Source organism: Triturus cristatus, chromosome 2_2, assembly GCF_964204655.1.
Source record: "Triturus cristatus chromosome 2_2, aTriCri1.1, whole genome shotgun sequence".
NCBI classification, from domain to species: domain Eukaryota; kingdom Metazoa; phylum Chordata; class Amphibia; order Caudata; family Salamandridae; genus Triturus; species Triturus cristatus.
Window position 1 is genome coordinate 202,339,807 of NC_140582.1, and position 18,055 is coordinate 202,357,861.

Consider the following 18,055-nt stretch of genomic DNA (forward strand, 5'->3'; position numbering starts at 1 on the left):
TATCAGTTTACTGTTCAAAGAAAGCAAAATTATACATATCTTGAAACATTGAACTTATGAACAAGTGTAACAATGAACATTCTAAGATGACCGTCCATGCTTGCAAGTGCTGCAGATGCATGGGCAGTGGTCTTGTAAGGGTGCTAATAACCATAGTAATTGAGGAATAATTCCATGCAAATGAATGTAAAGTAAATGCAAAAATATTTATTGTAATGTGATGTTAATAAACTTTGCAAAAACAAAAAATAGCTTGCACAGATTTAATTTTTAATTAGTTTAATATTTTAAAAAAAGTTCTATTTATTTTTACATTTAAAAATGTTATTAAGTCCATTTTATCATAAAATATGTATTAGTTATGTATATATATACATTTTTGGCATGAAATAAAATTTATATATATTTTCAAAAAGTCAAAATAAATTAATTCATCGTAACATTATTTCTTATGGGGTTCTATTTCAATTCCTTGCCTCTATTATTTGTAAAGGACAGTGTTGCAGTGACAGTGATTGGCCATGTGTGGCGTTCGGGTCCTTTTTGGTTATAGACATTTAAAATTCAGTTTGTGAAATGTGAATAGCAATTGGCTTACTCTTTTGCAGGTGTCTGTTCCTCCTTACATCCCTCCTTAACCCTCCCCCACAAAAAAAAAAATCCCTCCTATTTATAGTATGTATTCACCTTTTTCCAATCACTTCACCGGTCCCTCCCAAATCTACTGCTACATGTGTGAGTATTTCCTTGTAGAAAAGATAGAAAAGGTGGAAATTTCCACTGTAGGTTTGCAAAATGCATTTTGTAGTAAACAGTACTACTTTACATATTACAAAATGCAGTTTGTGAATCATGACAAATATGTGTTTTATGTTTGAGTTGAATTTCCTTACGTTTTTTCACTACGGTCTCTCTTTGGATGATTCTTGATATGGATCCCATTAAATATAAACACTTTAAGCCATCTAGTCAAAAGTGTTTGGTAACTGGTGAAGGAAGTTCATTTTTTATCTTTATTTATAGAACCATCAAATTTCACATCAACTTCTCAGACAAGTGGTAGCAAATGAGTCTGCAGAATCAAATCAACTTGTAAGTAGTTTCTGTTATTTCTGTCACTCAACACAACATTTTAAATATGCACACCATTTGTCCCAAGTTACCCACTGTCAGGTGTAAAAGCCTCTTTTCCTTTATAAGGTATAAATGGTTAGTGGGCCAAGAATATTTCTTAACCTAATGTAAGGGGATTTTCTAGAGCACGATACTGAACCAGTTAAGACACCCACATGGCTGAAATTGCTTAACATATCATCAGCCTAAAACACACGTCTGTAAATAGTTAAAACTGACCTAATACCTACTAGGGAGTTTATAGTCTTAGGGTAAATCTGGAGCAATACAGCATGGCATCACAAGCTGAACTCTTTATTATTATTGTAGTTTAATATTTATGACCTGAACTTCAGTATTAAAAAAATAACTTTTATATCACTATTATTAAAATAAATTAGGATTGAACTCGATGCTGTTTAGCTTCTAAATATGTGCATTTAATAGTCTGTGCTTGTAAATATTTAGTAGCCATTAATATATAGTGTGTCGTGGAAAAAGATGGGCTTTATTAATTGCGATTTCCTGACCTGCGTGCAATAACTTGATCTGGCAATTCAGGAAAACACAGCATGCACTGGGCACTCCTTATATCTTAGTATTGTAATTCATACATATATAATGTAATCAGGTTCAATGGGACAGCAAAATTAAAGAATAAAAACTGTCAGTGAAGTGACCCACACGATTTTTTTATTCTGTAAATTAAAATTGAAAGAAAACTTTATTTTGTAGTTTCTGCTAGTGTACGTCAGAATTGGTTATTCTATGCTTCACTGTGCACTAATCTTCTGATGAAAAACATTATCAGTCATTTCTAAAACCACTTTGAAGTGGACTTTAAGATTAGGGTCACTAGTCTTATTTTTGACAAAATTTAGTGAAAGACTGGTCCCAGATGCAGAAATGATAAACAGTACATATGTAGTGCTCAGCAAAATAACTGGGGTGTAGTTGGCACATTCTGGCTGGTACTAGCTCTATAGGGGAGAGACTCCAGACAGGCCAACAGGCATGCCGGTCCCTCGTGACACTGGTTTTGCTAATGACAGCAGCAAATGTTCTGGTGCAATACGGGAAACTGTCCCATTGGCACAGCTGGTGAACTCCTAGTTCCGGAATTGGGAGACACATCAGTTAACAAGGTTCAGCAACAATACCACCATGACTGGTAGGATTTTCTAAAAAGGGTACCTACCTTCTGGCAAACCTACTGTATTTACCTCTTATCACGACGATATATTCTAGTTGACGTCTACTTTACACATTTATGGTCTACCAACAATTTTAGTGGCATGCCTTAATTATGTGCAAAGGTTAGCCTGGCTGCCAAGAGAGAGTGGGCTACTAGTTTTTCTTTGGCAATGCTTGTATGCATGTAATGTCTGGCCCAATTGCAACCAACAATACTGTCAAACGGTCTTGCACTAGGGAATTGTTGATGATGTTCTTACGCAGGAATAATATCTCTTTCAAGAAAATTTAGTCTGGGTTATAAGCCTACCATATGGAGAATATATCCCTGTAACCCCAAATTGCACCAGCAATGAGTAATTGAACTAAGGAAGATTTTCTCAAGTCTGGTGCGGGCTGTGTAACCATATGTATAACACTTTGTGTTATCCCTTTAGCATGTGGTAGTAAATTATGCAGCAGCCATAGCCAAATCTGCTTACTACGTATCAGCTGCAATTAACACAGGGATTTGAATGGAATTAGTGTGGATAGTCCCTAGTCTGTGAGAAGTGCAATGAAGTCGATTTGAACCATGATAATATTTGTTTTCGCTGTATCTTTTTCGTAGTAAGGGTGCTGACACTCAGTACATTGATTATTACTAAGCGTATGAATGACATTGAAAGGGTTTAGTGCCATGAAGGATGAAACTGTGTCTGGGCAAAGTTATACCTTTCTGAAGTGCTCTAATGAGAGCGAAACACATGTCAGGGATTGCTCTTATTCATTTCTGGTTGGCTTGGATGGTATTTTACCAATCCAAAGCTGTAATACAATGCCTGGAGTGGTTAAAGGCTTGGGCCATTCTACATCTCAGCATGGATAGTACTGTGCCTGGAGTGGTAAAAGGCGTTTGTCAATTTACAGCTAGGCGTGGATAGCACTGTGCTAATCCTATGCTTAAAGACTTTGCTGTAGAAATGGCAAAAGGCTTTCTCCCTTTCTACCTCAGTGTGGATGGAACTGTGCTAATCCCATGCTTAAAGACTTTGATAGAAAAGCAGACATTTGAGGTGAGCATATTTAGAGTGTCGCTGGTGTTGAGTGCTCTACACTGTAGCGGCTTTCCACCTAAACTTGAGAACTACCTAGAGTTCTCTACTTCCTTTTGTGTGTGTGTGTGTGTGTATATATATATTATTTATATATTATATGTATATAGAGAGAGAGCACTTCATGTAATGAACACTCGAATACATTCATTGTCAAATGCACTCTTTATAGCAATGTCCGGGATTGTTTTGCTCTGGTCCCAGTCAGCAACTTTTAACTGGACTTCCGTGAGGAAATGGGAGGCTCCGCCACTAATTCAACGGGAGGCCTGCGGACTGAAAAAATTCAGGAACGCTTACAAGGCACCCAGGGTTTGCATGGGTGGTTAACCCTTGCACCTCGAAATGAGAAAAGAAACAAGCAGGTGACTGGACAATCCTAAACAAAGGATACACGAGGTGAGGAGCCATGGAGAAATGGAGAAGTGTGGCTTTCCTGCACTCCACGGAATTGATCCGTTTAAGGCCCAAAAGGGAAGCACTTTGTCCCATCTTTTCATTTTTTCATCTATTAAGGCAAGATTAAATGTACAAAAGAGAAGGACGCCATAATGCTTCTTTTTCACAGTTGCAAAGCATTTTGGACACTGAAGTCCTGTTAAAAGTTTATGACTGGGACCAGAGCAAAACAATCTCGGACATTGCTATTAAGAGTGCATTTGGCAATGAATGTATCATAGTATTGATTACATGAAGCGCTCTCTGGCCCCGAAATGTGAAAGATAATGAAATGTTTTTCTAAACAGTGACATTTTACCTAACATGGCTTTTGCACTCCTAGTACTTCTTCACTGTTTAAGATCAAAGTGTATTTAAAACCATGAGTAACTGAACTTCATTTGTGCATATGATTGGGAGCTTGAAACGCGTAAAGCTTTATCACTTGAACATACCTGCTGAAAATTAAAAGAGCTGCGGTATCCGCATTTCGTTTGGAGGGCTTGTTTTTCACGTTGTGAAGCTACGTGAATTTTCTAATGAAATATATATATATATATATATATGTATATATATATATATATATATATATATATATATATATATATATATATATATATATATATATATAATATATCATACATACACCAATAACTTCAGCAAATATATCATTACCAAAGCCATGCTCCTTCACCAAGTAGCCCAAGCTAACAGCCAGTCACAGTTATGCAAAGCACAGGACTACCCTAGCTTGACCAAAACAGCTTATCTGTGTACCTGACTGGTGTTCTAAAAGTCACAGTGAAACATCAATATTTTGCCTTGTTTTAGCTTATGATGGAAAGGACCCCAAGCAAAAGTATTCACATCTTGCACAACTTCCACTAAGCTGACTAGCAGGAGAGCAAAGCATTTCTGAGGTACTGTGTCAGCCACCCATTGCAAGCTAATAATACGTCCATTACAGATAAACCTTCATACAATACATCCATTATTTGTATTATCAACCCCCTAAATGAAGTTCCCAACAGGACCTGAATTTGACCATCGGGTATCATTACTACTAGTTTAAGGCAATTACAACTTCTTTTGTCGCAATGCACAGACAAATATTTTACTTACTGTAAGTCCATATCGGGGGATACTGAAGTATTTCAGCCAGTTCAACCAATCCATCACACTAGGCAAATTAACCAGGAGCCCAGAGAAAATCTGTAATAAAGAAAAAATGAAGTTTCAACAATCATTGCATATGTTCCTTCGCTGAATACACCAAATTAAAAAAAACATTCTACTGTGAGAAAGTACGCAATATTCTCTCAACACGAGTCAATAGAATACTATGAGAGAAACTGCAATCACCATCTTAGGTCAGAAAAGGGAGACCCACATTTTTTTAGGTCTGTTTTGTGCTTACATGAACTATTTTTCATTGTCAACATAACTATATGTCTCTCACTCCTGGCATTTGAATCATTGTTATTATTTACTGTGCTCTTCTGCCTTACGTGGCTAGGTACATGCCCTATACAAGCCCCCAATAAACATAGCGTTTATGACTGGGGTTTAACTAGCACATGCAGTTGGAAATATGTTTACAGCAACCAAAAAAATTAAGATACCTCCAGAGGCTAAACTGACTTTTGGGAGGTTAAGACTTGAGTACATAGAAAGTACGTTTAGTCTTTTCTGCAGACGACTAAAGAGGAAATTGAAAGAAGAGCCATTGGCAAATCGTTCTAACGTTAGTCCTATAATCTGTAAATGTGCTGTCCCCATCATCCTCAGAAATCTACTTTTGATCTCAAGAAGTCTGTTGTTTAAGAATACAGATGAAATTAGATATCTTACAAACATTAAGTTGTTGTACCTTTTATCACAAATGTTTTTGAGTCTGGGAAGCAAAAAAATGACTTTTCAAGAGATATTAACATAATCCAAAACCTACCCTGATCACAAAATCCTATGCCTTCTGTAACTTCCCAAAATTTTTTACTTGTAAATGTAAACCCACCAGGAGCTCTTCTGTCTGAAATGGCAATGCGCCTTCTCTGGGATTATAGAGATAATTTTCCTCATGTTTTGATGTAGAACACACATTTTTAGCATCCAGTTAATTGTTAGGGTTCTCATCAGATATTTTTGTCTTATCAAAGGTGATCTTGTGACTTTTTTCTCTGGCCTCCTAGGGTTCCTTCAAGGCAGTACTTCATTTGAGCCGGTGGTTGCAGGTGGGGCCATCCGGCACTAATTTTTGGGGTTATTTTTCCTCAACAAACTTTGATCCAGCACAAGAGAAAGAAAAGCAAAAAAGGTGGATTGAGGAAGAAGAGAAAGATAGAAAAACAGTGACAGAAGAGGGGAAAACAGTGATGAACAAGAACGTGCAAGAATGCAATAAAGAGACAGGGAATGTCTGGATGTGGATTGAAGCGGCATGTGGTGGCATCAAGACTCTGAAGGCTTGGTATTTTGCACCGCGTCCTTCGGTAGCACCAGCCACGGGATTCTGTGGAAATGTTTGGGCATCAGAACTTATTCTTTCACAAATTAAGCACTGTTTAGAGGTATACATCGGTCAACAAACTGCAATTAAGGGTTTCTTTCATTTCTTCATATTTTTCTCCACTTTAAGGTTTCATTTTTATTTGACCATCCACTTTAGTTAAGATTCAGACAAGGCTGCATTTTTTCAATGGACACTAGTACAATCAATGACCTCCAGTTCTGGACTGAAAATCAAGTCCTACATCGTGAACAATTCAGATAAGTGAGGCCCATATAAACAATGAAATGTGCTGAGGACCAGAAGAGGGATGAGGACCTGAAAACTGAAGCAAATATTAAAAGTCAGAAAAAAACAAATGGGTATCCCCTGCATAGATGCGAGGTTATCCTTATAAATGGTAACATGCTGATCACAGAGAAAAGAAAAAGATTCCTTTATTTTTTGTTAGACCTTCATCCATTCTAGTAGTGGCATGCTTCATCATCGGTCTCATACTGGTCCCTAAAAATCAGGATGGACTTGACCATATTTCAGGGAGCACTTTGGATATTCTCACTACCGGGGTACCTAAAGAGATAACAAATACCTCAAACCAATCACAGTTTCTGTTTATTAATAGATTATTGGGTATGATTAAAAAATCTCAAACGGGGGTAAGGATATTATGGTCCTCTGACCCTAACAGTTTGTCGACATGTTTCAACCCCTATATTAAGGCCACTATGCGCCAGGGCATTCATCAGGACATCACATATATATTGGCCTGGATACACAATCACTCAATTCAAACAGTCATGCAGAACTATCTTGCATGCAAGGTGAGTTACTAATCGCCTTTCATTAGCCATAATAGCTCTTGAATCCCTGCTGTGGAATCCTGCACAGTCATGTGGAGGGAGGGGAGGCATTCACCTGTAGTCACACATTCGTAAAATGTAGCATGCTGTTTTTGAACCAACTCGGAAGACCCGCTTTTCACCCAGCAAAAATACTGATATAGGGGGTTTATCATTTGGCCTGATAATTCAAGGTTTCTCTCTTCCCTCCCTGCTAGTAGGGCCCTGGTTTGAGTGCAGCGAACCAGCCACTCAAGACTAGGAGTGGGTTATGAAGTTGTTCAGGAAACAAAAAGTTTTTCATAGTTCTAAAAAGCCCTTCACCTTAAGTAGTGAGCTCTCTAATTTTACATCCCATGTAACTTTTTTTGGCTGCCTACATTTCTTTATGATAGAGATAGCTTCACTTTAACTAAGATGGCAGTGCGGAAAAAGGCTCATGACTGACATCTGCTGTGATCGGTAGGTAGCTCATAAGTTAAAATCCAGGAAAGTGCAATTCACCTTTCACTTTACGAGACAAGTACATTCAAACAATCACATTAAGGTAATACCAACATTACTCTGTTACAGTGCTTATAATCAGCAGAAATATGGTGAGAAGAGTTTCCTCATAAATGAGTTATTATTGAAGGTAAGCCTACTGATCCCTTCTTCCCTCCACTGCTTCGTTCTTCATTTGACTTCCAAACGCCAGGCCATAACATTTAGCTATGAGTTAAAGAGCTTACCACTTATGAAAATCATCGAACTGTTAGTTATCCACACTGGGTTCGTTTTCCCAATCACCTTTAGGTCAAGTTTATCTTCATTACTCAGAATATACACCAAGGTCTGTTCTAGTGTCAACCAACTTCAATTACCTGCACAGTCAGGGTATTTTTAATTCCCTTGGAAAAAGTAAGTTGTGTGTGCCTTCCTTTGAGCTCCTCATAAGAAATGTGAGGTTGAAAAAAACGGCATTGTTCAGACCAAATCACAAGCTTCCACTTCCTTCAGAATGCTTCTTTTGTGACAGGTACTATCTAAGTTAGGATAATTATAGGAGTGTATGGGAATAAAATTAAAAAAAATTTACAAAGCTTTTAACCCGTTCCAAGCGTCAGACGCGCAAGAACTGTCCGACGCAAAAGTGCTCATGTGCGTTGGATGGATTCCGCATGTCCGACGCCATGGCACAGGGAATCCCTCTGGTGCGGGCACCAGAGGGATTCCCTTTCCCCCTAAACAGCCTAGGGAGCTCGGGAAGATCTTCCCCAGCTCCCGAGGCTGTTTAGTTGGCTTCCCTGAGATAACGATCAGCGTGCTCATAGGTGATAGGCTCATTTCAGTTTGCCCCGAGATGGGCATGCCAATGCCCCCACCCCCACACAATTCCATAGTTTTTCCGCCCCCCGGGAGGTAGATGGGGGCCAGAGCCCCTGATCTGCCCCCTGAGAGGGGCAGAGAGCACACTAGGGATTTTTTTTTTGTGCATAGGGGTGGGGGCAGTCCAAAATGGGCATGCCAATGCCCGCACACCCACAAAAAATCCAGTCTTTCTGCCTCCCCATGAGGCAGATGGGGGCAATAGCCCCTGATCTGCCCCCTGGGAGGAGGGCAGAAAGCCCACTAGGATTGGTTTTTTTTATACGTAGGGGTTAAGGCTGCCCAAAATGGGTATGTGAATGCCCCCACCCCCAAAAATATTGCCCAAACTGTTTTGCCTTCCTTGGCAGGCAGATGGGGGCAATAGCCCCCGATCTGCCCCCCCCCCCAGGTGGCGGACAGCACACTAGGCACCAGGGATTGGTTTAATATGTATATAGGGGTGGGGGTTGCCCAAAATGGGCATGCCAATGCCCCCACCCCAAAAAATTAAACAGTCTTTGTGCCCCCCCGGGAGGCAGATTGGGGCAATAGCCCCCTATCTGCTCGCAGGGGGGTGCAGAAAGCCCACTAGGCACCAGTGATTGTTGTTTTTTATATGTAGGTGTGGGGGCTGCCCAAAATGGGCATGCCAATGCCCTCACCCACCAAAAAAATGTAACAGAGTCTTTCTGCCCCTGTGGGAGGCAGATGGGGGCAATAGTCTTTTATCTGTCCCCCCGGGAGCAGAAAGTCCTCTAGGTACCAGGGATATGCTTATGGGCATGCCAGTGCGAAGCCCCATAGGCAAGGGTCGCTGCTTTTTCTTAGGGACACATTTTGGCTGTTTCAGTGATATATTTAGTCTCATTAGCAACAAGTGGGGACAGAAAGCCACTTGAAACCAGGGCGAGTTTGTGTGTGTGTGTAAATTTGGGTGACGGTCTGTGTGTACTGACCTTTGGCTGGCATTTTGCTGCCGGTGTGTATGGACCTGCACTTGGCTAATGGTGTGGGTGAACTCGCGCTTGATGACAGTATGTGTGGAGTGGTGCTTGGCTCGCTGTGTGCATGGATGGTTCTTGACTGCAGGGGCAGACTGGTGGTACAGGGCACCTAGCGTTTCCCAGGTGGGCCGGAGGGGTGGGGCCCGGAGTTCTGGTCGTGGTGGACGGTTTTGTCACTAAGGGCCGGTTTTGCAGCAGTGCTGCAATATCAGCACCCAGTAACTGGGTAGGAAAAAAGTTGGGCGAACCACGCAAGCCATACCTCACTGGACTCCCCAAGTTGTTTCGTTTTCAGAAATGTGTGGGTTTGGTAGGTTTCCCTAGATGGCCGCTGAGCCCGGGGACAAGAACCCAGGTGCGCCCCCTTGCAAAACCATGTTGTTTTGTGAGAGGTAATTTTGATGTCTCCACAATACGTTTTGGGCCCTTGCCTCTCGCGGGTACTTGGCCCACCCACACGAGTGAGGTACCATTTTTATCGGGAGATCTGGGGGGACGCTGGGTGGTAGAAAATTTGTGTCAGCCTCGTGATTCCTTAACTTTTCCACACAGACATTTATGAAAAAATTTGATTGGTTCAGCTAAATTTGAGGTTTGCAGGGGAATCTGGGTAGGAAAACCTTGAGGGGTCCACGCAAGTCATACCTCTCCATGGTGTGTCGTTTTCAGAAATGTGTGGGTTTGGTAGGTTTCCCTAGATGGCTGCCAAGCCCGGGCTAAAAACCCAGGTGCCCCCCTTGCAAAACCAGGTCGTTTTGTGATAGGTAATTTGGATGTCCCGAAAATACGTTTTGGGCCCTTTCTTGCCGTGGCCACTTAGCCCGCCCACACAAGTGAGGTATCATTTTTATCGGGACATTTTGGAGAATGCAGGGTGGGTGGAAGTTTGTGGATCCATGAAGATTCCAGAACTTTCCATCACCGAAATGTGAAGAAAAGGTGTTCTTTTTTTTTACAAAGTTTGACATTTGCAAGGAATTCTGGGTAACAGAACCTGGTGAGAGCCACACAAGTTACCCCATCCTGGATTCTCCAGGGTGACTAGTTTCCAAAAATGTATAGGGGTGCTAGGTTTCCCTAAGTACCAGCAGAGCTAGGGTTCACAATCCACAGCTAGGCACTTTGCAAAAAAGGGTCAGTTTTAACTGTAAGAATTTTGTATGTCTACGTTGGGTTTTGGCCCATTTCCTGTTGCAGACACTAGGCCTACCCACACAAGAGAGGTAAAAAATGTATCAGGAGACATTGGGGAATGCGGGGTAGGTGGAAGTTTGTGGATCCACGCATATTCCAGAACTTTTTGTCACAGAAATGTGAGGAAAATGTTTTTTTTTCTTTTACAAAGATTCAGGTTTGCAAGGGATTCTGGGTAACATAACCTGGTGAGAGTCACACAAGTCACCCCATCCAGGATTTCCCTGCGTGTCTAGTTTTTAAAATGTATAGATTTGCTAGGTTTTCTTGGGTGCCAACTGAGCTAGGGTTAAAAATCCACAGCTAGGCAATTTGCAAAAAAAAGATCAGTTTTCACTGGAAAAATATGATGTATCCACATTGCCTTGATTGGCTGTTTCCTGTCGCGGGCCCTGAGCCTACATAAACAAGTGAGGTACCATTTTTATTAGGAGACTTTGGAGAATGCGGGGTGGGTGAAATTCAGTGGATCCAAGCAGATTCCAGGAAAATGTTTTTTTTTATGACAAATGTTGAGGATTGCAAGGGATTATGGGTAATGGAACCTGGTGAGAGCCACACACGTCATGCTATCCTGGATTTAAAAAAATGTATAGGTTTGCCAGGTTTCCCTAGGCGCCAGCAGAGCTCAGGTTCAAAATCCACAGCTAGGCACTTTGCAAAAAAAGGGTGAGTTTTAATTGTAAAAATGTGGTGTGTCCATGTTGCGTTTTGACCCATTTCCTGTCGTGGGCACTATTCCTACCTACACAAGTGTGGTACCATTTTTATCTGGAGACTTTGGGGAATGCGGGTGTTTGGAATTTCGTGGATCTACGCAGATTCTAGAACTTTCCATCACAGAAATGTGAGGAATGTGGGGGTTTTTTCTTGAAGATTTGAGGTTTGCAAGGGATTCTGGGTAACCAAACCTAGTGAGAGCCACACAAGTCACCCCATCCTGCATTCCCCTTGGTGTCTAGTTTTGAAAAATGTATAGGTTTTCTAGGTTTCCCTAGGTGCCGACTGAGCAAGGGTTCAAAATCCACAGCTAGGCACTTTGCAAAGAAAGGGTCAGTTTTCGTCGTAAAAATGTGGTGTCCACGTTGCGTTTTTCAACCTGTTTCCTGTCGTGGGCACTACCCCTACCCACATAAGTCAGATACCATTTGTATCAGGAGACTTTGGGGAATGCGGGGTGGGAGGAATTTTGTGGATCCACGCAGTTTCCAGAACTTCCCATCACAGAAATGTGAGAAAAATATGGTTTATTTTACAAAGTTTGAGGTTTTCAAGGGATTCTGGGTCACCCCATCCTGGATTCCCCTGGGTGTCTAGTTTTTCAAAACTGTATAGGTTTGCTAGGTTTCCCTAGGTGTTGGCAGAGCTAGGGTTCAAAATCCACAGCAAAGGCACTTTGCAAAAAAAGGGCCAGTTTTAACTGTAAAAATGTGGTGTCTCTAAATTGCGTTTTGGCCTGTTTCCTGTCGTGGGCACTAGGCCTACCCACACAAGTGAGGTACCATTTTTATCGGGAGACTTTGGAGAATGTGGGGGTGGGATGGGTGGAAATTTGTGGATTCACGCAGATTCCAGAACTTTCCATCACAGAAATGTGAGGAAACATGTTTTTTTTTCTTTTACAAAGTTTGAGGTTTGCAAGGGATTCTGGGCAACAGAACCTGGTGAGAGGGACACAAGTCACCCCATCCTGGATTCCCCTGGGTGTTTAGTTTTTTTTTTTTTTTTAATTTTTTTTTTTTGAAAGACCTTTATTGAGAGAAAAAACAAATACAAATCAACAAAGAGCCCTGGGGGCTCACACATACGGTACATTACAACTTACTGAAAGCACAGAGGATACATTACAGAAGGACTGAGGTCTAGTTTTAAAAGTTTTCCTTGTAGGATAGACATAAGCAGGATATCGTAGCACAACAAGTCAATACTGGTGTTGGACAATCAGGATAGATAATCTTATAGCAGAAGAAAACACCAGAGTCGCTGCGTGGCACCCAGAAAGGAACGTCGAAACCCCAGGGAAGGAAAAAGGACAAAGAATAGAAGGCCCATAGAACAAAAAAGAAAAACAAAAAAAGAAAGCAACCCCACCCCCCAAGTACCCCCCACCCTGCACCCCTGCAGCTGGCTACGGCCTGTCCCCCCCTAGCAGTGTGCCTGTCGCCCAAGAAAAGGAGTCCCGAAATATAGAAAGTAAGAAAAGGATAGAAGCCTAAGACTCTCATAAAATTGAGAAAGGTGGGGAGGAGCCCACTATTCGTCCCCCAGCTCCGCCATCTCGCACCAATAATAGCAACAGTAGTCTGACACCCAATAATAATAACATGCCCAATATGACGAGAAAACTGGGGTCACAGCAGCAGCGCGCAGGGTAAGTAAGGCAGCAACACCCAACCGAAACATCCAAAATATCAACAAGGAATCTTCAAGCCATGATTGATAAGCGTAAGCCCCCGCAATAGTCTTCTAGCACCACCGATACATGTCCCGGTCACTCAGAGAAAACTAGGTCCCCGGCTGCCCCACTCGCCAGAACGGTGCAAAACATTAATCAACGGAGGAGGGCCAACCCATGATAACAAAAATAATCGACAGGAGTGTATCCGGCCATCGCTTCCCGGACCCCTATGCAAACCATACCCAAAGTCCAGCTTCCTCGTCAGTCCAGCACAGTCCCAGGAATGTAGTGACCGGTATCAAGGCAAGGAAAAGACAAACTCAACCCTGACCCCTACGTTCCAGTGCGCCAGCAAAGTGCAGTTGCGGCGTAGCCCCGTAGAGTAGGAAGAGCATCCGATGTGACCACCTAGAGAGATGGCAACAGCCAGTAATCGCCATCCAAAGCAGGACAGTGTTATCCCCAAGAGTGCAGTACGGGCAGGCGTACAGTGATAGCCCACCGAAATTAGGCAACTCACTCCCGGGCAACATGTTCAAAGTAAGCAGAGCAATCTTGTCAGCAGCACCCGCTGGCGGTGGTAGTCCTGGCATCCGACGGCGAACTTCTAGTTTCCGTCCAAATATAGAATGCACTGTGTCCTCCATAGTTGCGACAGTCCGAGCGGCGGTGATGTTAAGTGCACTCACAGTCAGTTCCTCTACGTCTCCCCGGAGAGGCTGCACACGACTGCCGAGTCCTGGGCTCGGCGATCCGCTCCGCGCACAGCCGCCCGTCCGGTCAGCCAAGGAGAGAACGGGCACAGCGTCGTCCAACCGGCGCTCCAGGTCACGGGCGTTGGAACAAAAAGCAGCTCGCATAGCAGCCAAAGCTTCCAGGACGTCGCCGATGCTCACGGGCATAACGTGAGAGGAAGAGATGCCAGCTCCCTGTCCCCGGAATCCGCAAGCGTATGGCGACCCTCGAGCCCAGTCTTTAGCATACATGTCCAGGCGTTGTTTAGTAGGTCAGCTCCCAGAAAGACAGGGCCAAACCACGGGGACAGGGCAGCAACCTCTAGTCCAGCGCCACGCACAGGGACAGCACAGTGACGGTCCAACCAGGCGCCGTGTATAAGCGCCGATCACTCAATACAAATGGCCCCTTCCATTACACTACGTAGCGAGAAATCAAAGAGAAACTTCCAAAAAGGGGGATACATTTGTTGCATCGGTGGTAGTAAAGCAGCGTAGCGGCGAGACTCCAAAAGAAACTGTTGCGCCACTTCTGAGGATCTCGGTGGTTTGTCGCGTCTCGCCGGCGGTTTCAGATTCTCATGTAATGGCCGCTGTTGTTGCCGTCCAGCCGGACGCTGCCGAGAACAAAGGACCGGACCCACTCAGCAGCCGTCTGCAGGAGTTCAGGGCATTTCTTCATTCCCGGTGCAGGAGGAACGACGGGGAGCCTACCATCGGATGCAGCGTCGCCTCCCAGACCCGTTACCGCACAACAGGCACGATTCCGCAATCAGGAGAAGAAGCGGTACGGGAGGGAAGCGGACGAGTCGGCGGAGCCGAGGGCTCAGGCGGCCATCTCTGTTGCAGGCTAGGCTCCTCCCGGGTGTTTAGTTTTTAAAAAAGGTATAGGTTTGCTAGGTTTCCCTAGGTGCCAGCTGAGCTAGGGTTCAAAATCCAAAGCTAGGCACTTTGTATAAAAGGGTCCTTTTTCACTGGAAGAATTTCATGTATCCACGTTGCGTTTTGGGCCGTTTCCTGTCACGGACACTAAACCTACCCACGCAAGTGAGGTAGCGTTTTTATCAGGAGACTTAGAGGAACACAGAATAGTAGAACAAGTGTTATTACCAATTGACTTTCTTTGCATTTTTGCCTTTCAAATGTAAGACAATTTGTAAAAAAAGAAGTCATTTTGAAAAATGAGCTCTAGTTCACGTGTTTGTATGGGTACCCACAATTTGGGATATGTGCAAATAACCACTGCTTCTAAACTCTAGATTATGTTCCCATTTTGGAAATATATTGGTTTCCATGATACCTATTTTTTACACTTTATATTTTACCAAATAAGTTGCTATATCCCAGGTACACAATAAAACACCTACAAGTCCTTTATATACCCACACCCTGAAGGGTCGAGCAGATGTAATGGTATATTGCTTTAAAAAATCTGTCATACTTAGAAGAAGTTACAGGTGAAAACGTTGGCACAAATGGCTGTTTTTTTCAACCCAATTTCAATATTTTCTATTTTCAACTGTTAGTTTCTATTAAAAAAAACGTAACGTATCTACACAAATGACCCCTTGCTGAATTCAGAATTTTGTCTAGTTTTCAGAAACGTGTAGCTTTCTCAGATCCATTATTGGTTTCACACCCATTTCTACCACTAATTGGAAGAAGGTTCAAAGGACTAAATGTAGGAAAAATAGGCAATGTCCCAGTAAAATGCCAAAACTGTATAGAAAAATTTGGTTTTCTGGCAAAAGTCTGCCTTTCCCTGAATGTTGAAAAGGTGGCGAGTTAGGCACCACAAACCCTTTGTTGATGCCATTTGCAGGGAAAAAAAGATGCTTTCTTGTGCAGCAATTGTTTCCCATTTTTTCCCAAAAAACAAAATAGGTCTGCGTTGAGTGTGCTCTGGCAGTCCATAACCATAACTTCTATGAAGCTTTAGCTCGATGGTGTACTCAAAAGCTCCGCCCAGGTCCTTGGAAAAGTACTGCTGTTTCAAAACAGTTATTGTATTTTTCTTGCAACCCCACTGTTAGAACTGGCCCTTTTTGCAGGTTTATCCTCAATCTTTTTGCCTCCTATATTTCTGACCCTGTTTTCGTAGGCTACAGGATTTTTGGCACTTTACCACTGCTGATCAGTGCAAAAGTGCATATGCTCTCTGTGTAAATTGTGATTATGATTGGTTATCCATGATTGGTGCATTTGATGTACTAGTAAATCCCTAGTAAAGTGCACAGTGTTGGCCGAGCCTGTAAACCAAATGCTACTAGTGGGCTTGCAGCACTGGTTGTGCCACCCACTCGAGTAGCTCTGTAAATGTATCTCAGACTTATCACTCAAGTGTCTGGGCATGCAGTTGTAAACTGCCATGTTGACCCGGCAAGTCCACCCACTCTCCAGGCCCAAACCTTACCTTTATTAACATGGGGCACACCTACGTTAGGCCCAAGGTACCCCCATGGGCAGGGTGCAGTGTATGTGAATGGTAAGATATGTACTGATGTGTGTGACATGTCATGTCTCTATTGAAAGGCTGTCTGTCCCATAGGCTGGCATTGGGTCTACACTGTAACAATTTTACATGTGTAACTTTCAATTGGGACAAGACGGATGAATGGAGTTTAGGCTCTCTGAACTCAGAATTAATTAACGCACCTTTTGGGAAAGATGGTTTTTAAAATGTGCGTTTATAAATTCCACTTTTAGAAAGTGTTACAAACTACGTCAAAGGACCTTGGTACAATGTGGTAAAGACAGAAACGATCCTAACGTCCCTTATTTTGAAGGAGCCAAACATGGGGAAACCATAAAAGGCTGTGACTTTTCAAATCAATTGGCCAAGTCACTGAGACAAGTTTTAACATACTTAGATATACATGAGAGAAATATATTCTCTAACCAACACACCAGAGAGAGAAGGACACAAATACTGTATTATGTTATGTTATGTTATGAATATTTATATTGCGCACAGCTGCCCCAGCTAAGGGGCGTCCTGGCGCATGACCAGTAAAAACACAACAGACACTGAAATGAAATTCCAAGAGAGGGAACAACTAGATGGGGAAAAATTAAAACAAAAAGGTTTTTAAGGCTTTACGAAAAAGAAAGAGATCGTCCATCACACGAATCTCAAACGGAAGCGAGTTCCAAAGTGCTGCTGCTTTTACCCGAAAAGACCGACCACCTATTCGGCTGAGCTTAAACCTCGGCACCACAGCGAGTGCCTGGCCCAGTGATCTTAAGGGGCGAGTCGGGACATAGCTAGATAAGAGATTCGAGAGGATCTGAGGAGCTACTCCTTTCAAGATCTTAAAAGCCAAGCATAGTACCTTGAAATGAATTCTCGACTTAATCGGTAACCAGTGTAAGGATCGTAAAGTACTTGAGACCGAGCAGGACCTAGGCAAGCCAACTATGGCTCTGGCTGCGGCATTTTGGACACGTTGAAGGCGGATGATCTCTGCCTGATTTGCCCCTATCAGGAGCGAGCTGGCATAGTCCAGACGGGATATTACAGTTGCCTGAACCACGAGCTGCCTGGTGGGAGGGTCAAAAAACTTCAGGACAGATCTTAAGCCCCGAAGGACCCCAAAGCAGCAAGCTGCGGTTTTCTTGGTGTGCCCAATAAAACTCAAAGTAGAGTCCAACCATACTCCTAGGTTTCTCAATACCGAAACCGGAGTTGGAGATGGCCCTAGTTCTGAAGGCCACCATCTGTCCCCCCAAAGTTCCTTACCCTTCCCGACAACCATGACCTCGGTCTTCTTAGCGTTGAGCTGGAGACAGTTGGCACTCATCCAGCTCGCCACTGCCCTCAGTCCATTCTGGAACCTAGGGGCATCCACATCAGCATCCCCGCTGATGGTCACCGCCAACTGAGTGTCGTCCGCATATGAGACCATATTCATGCCCCACTGCTTGACGACATCAGCCAGCGGTTTCACGTACAGATTGAATAACGTGGGGCTCAGCGAGGATCCCTGAGGCACCCCGAGGCCCAGATGATGGAATTTGGACTGATACGGTGGCATGGCAACGCAGAAGGACCGGTTGTCGAGAAAGGAACAAAACCAATGTTGGGCTAACCCCCCAATACCTATCTCCTCAAGGCGATGTAGAAGGATGCGATGTGAGACAGTATCGAAGGCGGCGCTCAGATCTAATAATACTAGCGCCGCCGTCTGTCCC

General features: G+C 43.2%; 1 protein-coding gene across 5 annotated transcripts in view; it reads right to left on the reverse strand.

The window, feature by feature from the left end:
- Window positions 1-18,055, reverse strand: part of LOC146862015 (broad substrate specificity ATP-binding cassette transporter ABCG2-like) — a 667,466-nt gene that overhangs the window by 18,630 nt on the left and 630,781 nt on the right. For all 5 annotated transcript variants that reach the window (XM_085641173.1, XM_085641175.1, XM_085641174.1 and 2 more), the window contains one exon: window positions 4,962-5,051. In XM_085641173.1, coding sequence (XP_085497299.1) covers window positions 4,962-5,051 — 90 coding nt within the window. The remainder of the gene's footprint in view (window positions 1-4,961; window positions 5,052-18,055) is intronic.